Below are 11891 nucleotides of genomic sequence, written 5' to 3'. Positions count from 1 at the left end.
CTCATCAGATGACAGTCTGATAACATATTTATTGTATAGGATAGGTTTTGTTAGAAAAATTTGCATATTTCAGGTATAAATCATAGTTTACAATTGCACCCACCATCACAACTCGACTAGAAAAAATACAGAGAGCAACGTGTATTACCTAATTACTAATCATAAAACATTTCTTAAAAATACACAGCGTACACTAATTGAAAGACACAGATCCTGTGAATCCAGACAATATTTCAGATTTTCTAAGTGTCTTACAGCGAAAACACAATAAATCGTTATATTACCATAGCACATGTGCAAACATTACCCCAGCATTGATTCACGGCAAAAAGAGCGATAGCATTATCACCACCAAAATGTATTAATCTTTTCACTAACCTTCTCAGAATTCTTCAGATGACACTCCTGTAACATCATATTACAACATACATATCGAGTTTGTTCGAAAATGTGCATATTTAGCCACCAAAATCATGGTTAGACAATGAGAAAAGTAGCCAAGCTGGTCAGAAAATGTCGGGCGCCATATTAGACAGTGATCTAGTCTTATACATAAATACTCATAAACTTGACTAAAAAATACAGGGTGGACAGCGATTGATAGACAATTTAATTCTTAATGCAATCGCTGAATTACATTTTTTAAATTATCCTTACTTTTCAATACAGGTTGCGCCAAGCGAAGCTACACCAAACAAAATGGCGGCATAAGCGTTTAACATTTTTCGACAGAAACACGATTTATCATCATAAATAGTTCTTACTATGAGCTGTTCTTCCATCAGAATCTTGGGCAATGAATCCTTTCTCCGGTCTAATCGTCTTTTGGTCGAAAGATCTCCTCTTGTCCCGTCGAAATGGCCACTAACGTTCACCATGCACTCGAAAAGTGCCCAGCTCTTCAAAGTGCATCACACAGAAATGCCATAAAATCGCCCTAAACGGATATAAATTGCTATAAAACGGTTAAAATTAACTACCTTATGATGTTTTTAACACCTATAATGAGTAAAAACATGACCGGAGAAATATTACTGGCTAAACAACAGCTTGGAAGGAGGCAAGTCCGATGTCCATCGTGCGTCAGGCGCAGGCAGGAAAAGAAAGCTACTTCCGGTCTTTGGTGTTTTATAGAGGCCCTGATTGCGCAATCGACTCCATTCAAAGCGTCACCACGTACTGACATCCAGAGGAAGACGTAGGCAGTGTTTGTTTCTCCATAGCATTTACAGGGACTTTACAACCGACCTGGGAACAGGGGCCAAGATTTCTGAAATCTCACTCCCTGTCATGAAAAGTGCTGTAGAAGGAGTTCTGTTTCACTCAGAGACAAAATTCCAACGGCTATAGAAACTAGAGAGTGTTTTCTATCCAATAATAATAATAATATGCATATTGTACGAGCAAGAATTGAGTAGGAAGCCGTTTAATCTGGAGCCCGATTTATGCTAAGTCGAAACAGCACCCCCTATATTCGCAAGAAGTTAACCTGTTTGGCAGAAAGTCAGAAATTGCACCTAAAGCAGCCATAATATTTACAGACACCAACGTCAAATACCTAATTACTCATCATAAAACATTTCTGAAAAATACATAGTGTACAGCAATTGAAAGACAGGCATCTTGTGATTCCAGACAATATTTCCGATTTATCAAGTGTTTTACAGCGAAAACACAATATAGCGTTATATTAGCGTAACCACAATAGCCAAAAACACAAGCAATTTCCCAGTAGCAAAAGTAAGCGATCGTAACAAACAGGCAAAAGATATATAATTTTTGACTAACCTTGATTTTCTTCCTCAGATGACAGTCCTATAACATCAGGTTATACATACACTTATGTTTTTTTCAAAAATGTGCATATTTAGAGCTGAAATCAGTGGTTACCCATTATGCTAACGTAGCTACTATTTCCCACAACGTTCGGATATTTTACTGACACTTTTTCTGACACACATATTCTGACCAAATAGCTATTCATAAACATAACTAAAAAATACATGTTGTATAAGAAATGATAGATCCATTAGTTCTTAATGAAATCGCCGTGTTAGAATTCTAAAAATAACTTCATTACGACATACAACTTCGGTATAGCTAGAGAGTACCCAAAAGCTGGGCGCCCACGACTAGTTCACATGTACGACAGATATATGAAATAGCGTCATAAAATGTTTCCTACTTTTGCTGATCTTTCATCAGAATGTTGGACAAGGGGTCCTTTGTCAAGAACAATCGTTGTTTGGATTTAGAACGGACTCTTTCCCTCTCGATTTAGCAAGCACACTAGCCAAGTGGCACGAATCTCTCCATGTCAACAAACGGAAGAGAACGGAACACGGTAAAACTCCCGAAAAAATGTCAATAATCTTATTAAACTATATTGAAAAAACATACTTTACGATGATATTGTCACATGTATCAAATAAAATCAAAGCCGGAGATATTAGTCGTCCGTAACGACAGCTTATCAGAAGGCAAATCCAGGTCCCATGACGCGCTTGATACATTTTAGGACAGGCTGATGAAAATGTCATATCATGAAGGAAAATTCAAACTTAAAATGTGTAATTGATCAACTAAGTGTACATGTGCCACAGATAAAAACCAATTTAAAGACTTATATTTTCTTGAAAACACAATTTTATTGACAATCTCCCATGGAGGATAAACCATGGTGTGAAAAATCAAGTCTTATCTCTGACACAGTCCAATCCGTACAGTGTCCATATTAGGACAGCCAGAAATACAAACAAGTCCTAGTGAGACTGAGGCTGTCCTAATATGGACACCATACATTGTGTGGCCTTGGTGAAGGGCCTGGGGAAGGGGGATATTTCGATCAGGCACTTAGTCATCATTGGCTGCAGCTGGAACAGGGCTGCAGGCCATTCTCGTTGCACCAGGTGCACTTCAGGGCTTTGAACGACTCTGTGAAGCAGTTGCGGAAAACTGACAACTTGCTACCATGGCACATGGGGCACGGGACGAAGGCAAAGCCCCCACAGGTCTGGCATGTGTGGGGGTGCTGTACCCTCTGGGGGGAAAACACACACACACACACAAACAATCATTGTGAGAGCAAAATTGTTAAAGTACTGTAATTGCATCAAATGGTTGGTTTATGCAACGGAATAGAGGGTTCTTATAACTCTATTGTGTCTGTGTGAACTGAAATTGGGCCTCTGGGATATTTAACACTGACAGAAGATTTACTATGTCTTTGGGTGATAAGCCTAATGAGTTAATGTGTCTTTACTGGGGTACCAGGGGGAGATGGCTCCAGTATGGAGTTGGGGGGCCAGATCCTGGTCTCTACACAATGAGAATAGTCTTTACAGCAGATACTGTCTGCTGTGAATTATTAGTGACCCATTCCATACATCTGTTGTTTGTCATGAACATCCAGGAGGATGGACTTTGGTATAAAATGCTAAGGCTCAAATCCGCTCGTTGGGCTCTCAACGAATCACCTATGGAAGGGTCGTTGACAAGCTCCATTACTGCAGTAATTAAATAATAAAGTTTGATTGTTTTGAAGAAATTTTAAAGTCTCCTTTTGATTACAATAATTCCATGACACAAGTCATGCCACTAGCTGAATTGAAAACTAATTAGCATAGTTCTGTAGTGTATGTAAGGGTTTATGTGCATCGTTGTATGCCTAATTGGGCTTTTTACTTTGAAAGCTTGTCAACATGGCCTTGTATTCTGCTGTTATTTTCCCTGATAGGAAAGGTGTTACGAATTCCCTGCCGGTGACCTCACAACCCTGAGCTGCACATTCCACTCCCCATCCCCCACACTTGGAGCCTGAGAGTCTAGGGGGTACCATAAACCTGCCTCTCAGACTCTCCCTGACCTGTGTGACCTGTGCCACGATACGTTGCTAGGGATGTTACTAGGGGGCCGGACATCTGCCCATCCTCTTGACCTATACAGGTGACACAATACTTTCAGTCTCCCTCAAGCAGCATCTCTGTCTCTGCCCATCAACAATTCACTCATATCTCTGGACTTGTGGGATGGTGTGTGTTGTGAGTTTTGTGACATGTATATATTGTTCTAAATAGTTAGTTCAGGGATTATATATAATTTATACAGTCCTTTATTACTGCTCTTGTGATATCATATGTACAGTATATTCATTGCCCTTCATTTCCTTCAACAGAACCACTACTTTTACCACTCTTCATTCCCATGTCCATCTTCCTCAGTGGGTTTAAATACAGTGTCTTGCGAAAGTATTCATCTCCCTTGGCGTTTTTCCTATTTTGTTGCATTTACAACCTGTAATTTAAATTGATTTTGATTTTGATTTCATGTAATGGACATACACAAAAATAGTCCAAATTGGTGAAGTGAAATGAAAAAAATTACTTGTTTAAAAAAAAATGAAAAATTTAAAACGGAAAAGTGGTGCATATATATGTATTCACCCCCTTTGCTATGAAGCCCCTACACAAGCTCTGGTGCAACCAATTACCTTCAGAAGTCACATAATTAGTTAGATTGCACACAGGTGGACTTTATTTAAGTGGGACATGATCTGTCACGTGATCTCAGTATATAACGGTAACTGTAAACTTCCAATCCATCATCCTTAAAGTTTCTCTTAGAAGATGTATGGTTATTGACTATTGTGATGGTTTTTGTTTGCCAGTATCATAATGTAATTCACTCAACATCACTCCTCACGGTTCTTTTTAAGTCTTTTTATATGTCAGCTCTTTTTACCTGTTCTGAAAGTCCCCAGAGTCTGCAACACCACAAAGCAAGGGGCACCACCAAGGAAGTGGCACCATGAAGACCAAGAAGCTCTCCAAACAGAGGGGAAAAGTTGTGGATAAGTACAGATCAGGGTTGGATATAAAAAAATATCAGAAACTTTGAACATCTCACGGAGCACCATTAAATCCATTATATGACACCACAACAAATCTGCCAAGAGAGGGCTGCCCACCAAAACTCACGGACCAGGGGGCATTAATCAGAGAGGCAACAAAGAGACCAAAGATAACCCTGAAGGAGCTGCAAAGCTCCACAGCGGAGATTGGAGTATCTGTCCATAGGACCCCATTAAGCCGTACACTCCACAGAGCTGGGCTTTACAGAAGAGTGGCCAGAAAAAAGCCATTGCTTAAAGAAACAAATAAGCAAACACGTTTGGTGTTTGCCAAAAGGCATGTGGGTGACTAACCAAACATATGGAAGAATGTACTCTGGTCAGATGAGACAAAAAATTTGCTTTTTGGCCATCAAGGAAATCGCTATGTCTGGCTCAAACCCAAAATCTCTCATCACCCAAGAACACCATCCCCATAGTGAAGCATGGTGGTGGCAGCATCATGCTGTGGGGATGTTTTTCATCGGCAGGGACTGAGAAACTGGTCAAAATTGAAGGAATGATGGATGGTGCTAAATACAGGGAAATTCTTGAGGGAAACCTGTTTGTCTTCCAGAGATTTGAGACTGGGACGGAGGTTCACCTTCCAGCAGAACAATGGCCCTAAGCATACTGCTAAACCAACACTCGAGTGGTTTAAGGGGAAACGTTTAAATGTCCTGGAATGGCCAAGTCAAAGTCCAGACCTCAATCCAATTGAGAATCTGTGGTATGACTTAAAGATTGCTGTACACCAGCGGAACCCATCCAACTTGAAGGAGCTGGAGCAGTTTTGCCTTGAAGAATGGGCAACAATCCCAGTGGCTAGATGTGTCAAGCTTGTAGAGACATACCCCAAGAGACTTGCAGCTGTAATTGCTGCAAAAGGTGGCTCTACAAAGTATTGACTTTGTGGGGGTGAATAGTTATGCACGCTTAAGTTTTCAGTTTTTTTGTCTTATTTCTTGTTTGTTTCACAAGAAAAAATATTTTGGATTTTCAAAGTGGTAGGCATGTTGAGTAAATCAAATGATTACAACCCCCCCAAAAAAATCTATTTTTATTCCAGGTTGTAAGGCAATAAAATAGGAACAATGCCAGGGAGGGTGAATTCTTTTGCAAGCCACTGTAAAGTTCCTGTGGGGGTAACTCTTGGTCTGCTTTATTCCCCTCTAACCGGGGGCGGTGTCAATGAGTCACAAACCAGTAAAATACATAGAGCCGGGTTGCTCTCTTTCAAAAACTTTTTCACAGTAGTATGTCTGTCAGTGTCTTTGCTCTGTTTGAAACACTTCAGTTCACACAACCCCAATTTTTGATATGACCCTCACACCAGTGTGTGAACAAATTTGTTGGATGCAGAATCAATAACAAGCTTTCCATTATCGATGCCCATTCATCATTTGTCAGTTCACTGATGTATTATTGATGCCATATCACTGTCGGCGAGTAGGCCTATATGGTATATCAGAATGATCAATACTATTTTCCTATCCTGTGTTTCATTTCTGTTTATTTTAATCATATTTAATTGCAAACATATTGGATTATTTTTGTAATTTGAGGCATCAGAGGCATCAGTTGAAACATGACATTGAATTTGTTAATAACTGTGTTATTACTGAATATATTGTCTCTGTTTGGTGGTAGTTGATTAAAAATTACCTCAATTTTGGCCAGACGATCCTGAAGTTCTCCTGATTCATTCATGTCCAATATTTTCTCAGCACCCTGTAAAGTTATTATCATAGTGTAAGATGCATCATATCAGTACTAGACCTTTGATAATTTCATAGCTAATATATTCATAACACTTCGATAGGATCAAGGTGGATCAGTGCTTGACTTGGACCGAAATAGGGCCGGTACAAATTTTGCGTGTCGGTACTGTTTATACTTTTGAGCTAATATCAAGTTTATTTTATTTTATATAGCCCTTCGTACATCAGCTAATATCTCGAAGTGCTGTACAGAAACCCAGCCTAAAACCCCAAACAGAAAGCAATGCAGGTGTAGAAGCACGGCGGCTAGGAAAAACTCCCTAGAAAGGCCAAAACCTAGGAAGAAACCTAGAGAGGAACCAGGCTATGAGGGGTGGCCAGTCCTCTTCTGGCTGTGCCGGGTTAGAAGCTAATACTTCTATAAGAGGTGCAGGAACTCAATCAATTGAAAATTTGACGTGCCGGTACTCAGCTGCAGTGAGCTCCTACCCAAATCAAGCACTGAGATGGATTGTACATTTCTTTTAAATGGTAAAACATGCTATAATGTTTCACAATAGGACGTTTGTCATTTCAAATGTCAACATTATTCATAAAGTGTCTCAGTGTAGGAGTGATGTATCAGGTCCCTCTGTACATGTAATCTTATTCATTATGATATAAAAGACCATACTGATTCTAAATCAGCACTCCTAGTCTGAGATGTTTTATGAATACAGGCCCAGGAATTGTAAAATGAACTGTATGACCAAGTGACCATCTCTGACCCCGAGATAGTGTCCATCGATGAACACGACTGGTAGAGAGGGAGGTTCGCCCACACGCTTGCATCGTTCCTCCAGGTCCTTCCCATACTCACAGTCCAGGGCTATGTTCTTTTCCAGAAACTTGACCCTGTGGTTTGAAAAGATCTTCCGGACCAACTCACACCGCTCAAACGTGGTCCTTACTACTCGAAAGCTGGTGGTGTAGATCACTACCCGCCCAAATTCTAGTGTCAACTCGGGCTTGTAAGGAAAACACACAAAAAATTAGATACTGTATGTGATCAACCTTATACTCTCCCCTACATACAGTATTTATTTGGACAGTGAAGTTAAAACATTTAATTTGCCGCTCTACTCCAGCGTTTTGGATTGTACATCAAATATTTTATGCGGTGACAGTATAGAATCTCACCTTTTATTTAACAGTATTTTCATACATATCTGTTTTACCAGTTAGATATGAATGCACTTTATGTATCTAGTCCCTCAATTTGAAGGTGTCATAAGTATTTGGACAAATTCACTTGTAGTGTATTAAATTTAGTAAAAAATGTAGTATTTGGTCCAATATTTCTAGCATGCAATGACTACATCAAGCTTTTAAAAGATTGGCATGGGCCCTCAACCTCAAACAGTTATACAGCTGCACCATTGAGAGCATCTTGACTGGCTGCATCACTGCTTGGTATGGCAACTGCACCGCCCTCGATTGCATGGTGCTACAGAGGGTGGTGCGGATAACCCAGTGCATCACTTGGGCCGAGCTCCCTGCCATCCCGGCCCTCTATATCAGGTGGTGTGAAAGGAAGGCCCGGAAAATTGTTAAAGACTCCAGTCACCCAAGCCATAGACTGTTCTTTCTTCTTCCGCACGGCAAGCGGTACAAGTCTGACACCAGCAGGCTCCTGAACAGCTTCTATCCCCAAGCCATAGACTGTTCTTTCTGCTTCCGCGCAGCAAACAATACAAGTCTGACACCAGCAGGCTCCTGAACAGCTTCTATCCCCAAGCCATAGACTGTTCTTTCTGCTTCCGCACAGCAAACAATACAAGTCTGACACCAGCAGGCTCCTGAACAGCTTCTATCCCCAAGCCATAGACTGTTCTTTCTGCTTCCGCACAGCAAACAATACAAGTCTGACACCAGCAGGTTCCTAAACAGCTTCTATCCCCAAGCCATAGACTGTTCTCTCTGATTCTGCACGGCAAGCGGTACAAGTCTGACACCAGCAGGCTCCTAAACAGCTTCTATCCCCAAGCCATAAGAATGCTAAATAGCTAACAAAATGGCTACACAGATATCTGCATTGATCCTAAATATACACATCCACACACACTCCACTGTATGCACATTCTACACACATACTCACTCACAGACACTCCAAAACAAACAGACACACACTTAATTTGCTCACACACACACACACACACACACACCACAACACGCACACACATTCTTACTGACTCTACACTCACAAACACACAGTCGCATACGATCATCATATATGGTACTGCTACTCTGTTTATCATATATCCTGATGCCTAGTCACCTTACCCCTATACATATAAATAAAAAAAACAATGTTTTAAGTGAAATATTAGCTATTGTCTGAAGTTTAACCTGTTGAGGATAGAGGGCGCTATTTTCACTTTGGGAAAAAATCGTGCCCAATTTATACGGCCCCGTACTCTATTCTTGCTCGTACAATATGCATATTATTATTACTATTGGATAGAAAACACTCTCAAGTTTCTAAAACCGTTTGAATTATATCTGTGAGTAAAACAGAACTCATTTTGCAGCAAACTTCCTGTCAGAAAGTGAAAAATCTGAAATCGAGGCTCTGTTCCAGGGCCTCCCTATAAATTTGCTTGAAATCTATTAGTATACATGCACTTCATACGCCTTCCACTAGATGTCAATAGGCTGTGAGAGGTGAAATGGGGTTTCTAGGTATATCTATGGTCAAAAGAGAGAGCTTGGAATGACATGACCCCAAATTCCTTTGTTCAGGAAGGCACAGAAAGGTCATCAGTATTGGCTTCTGAAAAGCATTCGTTATAGACGTCTAATATCTCCGGCTTTGATTTTATTTGATAAATGTGATAATATCATCGTAAAGTATGTTTTTTCAATATAGTTTTATCAGATTATTGAAATTTTTTCGGGAGTTTTGGCGTGTTCCGTTCTCTGCGTTTGTTCACGATGGACAGCTTCGCGCCACTTGGCTAGTTTTGCTTGCTAATTCGAGAGGGAAAAAGGACATTCTAAAACCAAACAACGATTGTTCTGGACAAAGGACCCCTTGTGCAAGATTCTGATGGAAGCTCAACAAAAGTAGGACCCATTTATGATGTTATTTCCTATTTCTGTCGAAAATGTGTTGTTGTGTTTTCCGCATTGATTTTTGGCGCTGTCTCGCTATAACGTAAGCTGTATGTCGTACTGAAGTTATTTTTAGAATTCTTACACGGCGATTGCATTAAGAACTAGTGTATCTATCATTTCCTATACAACATGTATTTTTTAGCAAAGTTTATGAATAGTTATTTGGTCAGAATAGGTGAGTGTCAGAAATATATCCGGAGATTCTGGAAAATAGTTGCTACATTTTCACAATGTATAACCACGGATTTCAGCTCTAAATATGCACATTTTCAAACAAACCATATATGTATTGTGTAATATGATGTTATAGGACTGTCATCTGATGAAGTTTATGAAGGTTAGTGAAATAATTAATATATTTTGCTGGTTTTGTCGCTATCAATACTGTTGCCTTGAATCAATGCTGTTGTGTGGTAGGCTATTGTAGTAAGCTAATATAATGCTATATTGTGTTTTCGCTGTAAAACACTTAAAAAACGGAAATATTGGCTGGATTCACAAGATGTTTGTCTTTCATTTGCTGTACACCATGTATTTTTCAGAAATGTTTTATGATGAGTATTTAGGTATTTCACGTTGGTCTCTATAATTACTCTGGCTGCTTCGGTGCTATTTGTGATTGTGGCTGTAATGTAAAACTATGATTTATACCTCAAATATGCACATTTTCGAACAAAACATAAATGTATTGTATAACATGTTATAAAACTGTCATCTGATGAAGTTGTTTCTTGGTTAGTGACTAATTTTATCTCTATTTTGTCGGTTTTGTGAAAGCTACCTATGCGGTGGAAACATGGTGAAAATATGCGGTTGTGTGTTTGGCTATTGTGGTTAGCTAATAGAAATACATATTGTGTTTTCGCTGTAAAACATTTAAAAAATCGGAAATGATGGCTGGATTCACAAGATGTTTATCTTTCATTTGCTGTATTGGACTTGTGATTTCATGAAAATTATATTATATGATATCCCTGTCCCGTTAGGCTAGGCTATGCTAGTCAGCTTGTTTGATGAGGAGGATCCCGGATCCGGGATGGGTATTAAGTAAAGTTAACATTGATTAATGAATTAAATGTGCTTTAGCAAGCTCATTGAGTCCAACTCCCACGTCACTGATCCAGTATTGATGGTTCATTAACGTTTTTAAATAGATTAAAATCATCTTTGCAGCATCCACCGAATAAAAAAAAAAAACTTTGAAAAAAACAAAAAACGTTTTTTTAAATAATGTGCAAGCTGTCAGAGGGGGTGGTTCCCAGTCCCCCGTTAATTGGTGAATCCTCACCCATTTAAGGATTTATCACTGACCTTATCAGCGATACAAACTCTAACTATGCCATTAGCGGAAAAACAGCAGAAATTGCGATAAACGTTCTCCAAAATCAACCATCGGGCGCAGCCATTGTAAAGGTTCTCTCCACTTTAGCCCTTATGTATCACCATCAAAGATTGGCATGGGTCCAGAACAGCAGTGCTCAGCGGAAGCACGAGCAAGAAATGACTGATATGATGGGATAGGTGGAGAGAACCGGCAACTAATGACAACAGCAGAAAATGTAAATATTCTGCTAGCCGAGGACCTGCGTTTGAAAACGGAATAATTAAAAGTAATTGCAAATACTTATGACGATGAACGAGCACAAACTCTTCAACAAAATTGTATTCTACAGGAACAACTTGATTTAGCCCAAACTAAATACGATGTAGTCCACTCCAAACTAGATACATCTGTCAAGTTATCTACAAACAGGAGCGCGCAATTTGATAACATGCATGCAGTTTTGGTGAACGTTACTCAAAGCAATAATGTTCGAGTCCAAATGCTGCACACCAAAGACGATCAGTTAATGAACACAATGACTAAATTGGATGACAAATCAGCAGAACTCATTGAAGTCGCTGAACAAATTAATGATGAGAGAAATCAAGGTGATGATGGAAATATTGATTTCTAAACAAGCGGAGGAAATCTCATCACTGAATCTCTTGCTCCGAACTCAATACCTCTACCTGCAAACCATGACAGATAAGTATGAGGCCGAACGGAGCAAGTGCGACACTCACGTTTCTAAAATCAGTACTCTAAGTACTCAAGTGGACTCTGCAATGCAGCAGAATACCAC

At 39.6% G+C, this 11891-nt stretch overlaps 1 protein-coding gene across 1 annotated transcript in view; it reads right to left on the bottom strand.

Annotated features, from left to right (window-relative positions):
* Window positions 1-2860: 2860 nt before the first annotated feature.
* The window catches only part of LOC120043955 (glutaredoxin domain-containing cysteine-rich protein 1-like), a 30043-nt gene continuing 21012 nt past the window's right edge, over window positions 2861-11891 (bottom strand). The window contains exons 3-5 of the mRNA XM_038988551.1: window positions 7377-7616; window positions 6554-6619; window positions 2861-3040 (exon numbers count right to left, since the gene is read on the bottom strand). Of these exons, the coding sequence (XP_038844479.1) occupies window positions 2861-3040; window positions 6554-6619; window positions 7377-7616 (486 nt within the window). The remainder of the gene's footprint in view (window positions 3041-6553; window positions 6620-7376; window positions 7617-11891) is intronic.

Source organism: Salvelinus namaycush, chromosome 3 (genome assembly GCF_016432855.1).
Source record: "Salvelinus namaycush isolate Seneca chromosome 3, SaNama_1.0, whole genome shotgun sequence".
Lineage (NCBI taxonomy): Eukaryota > Metazoa > Chordata > Actinopteri > Salmoniformes > Salmonidae > Salvelinus > Salvelinus namaycush.
The sequence above is the reverse complement of the archived record's forward strand: the minus strand, read 5'-3'. Positions and strand labels throughout refer to the sequence as shown.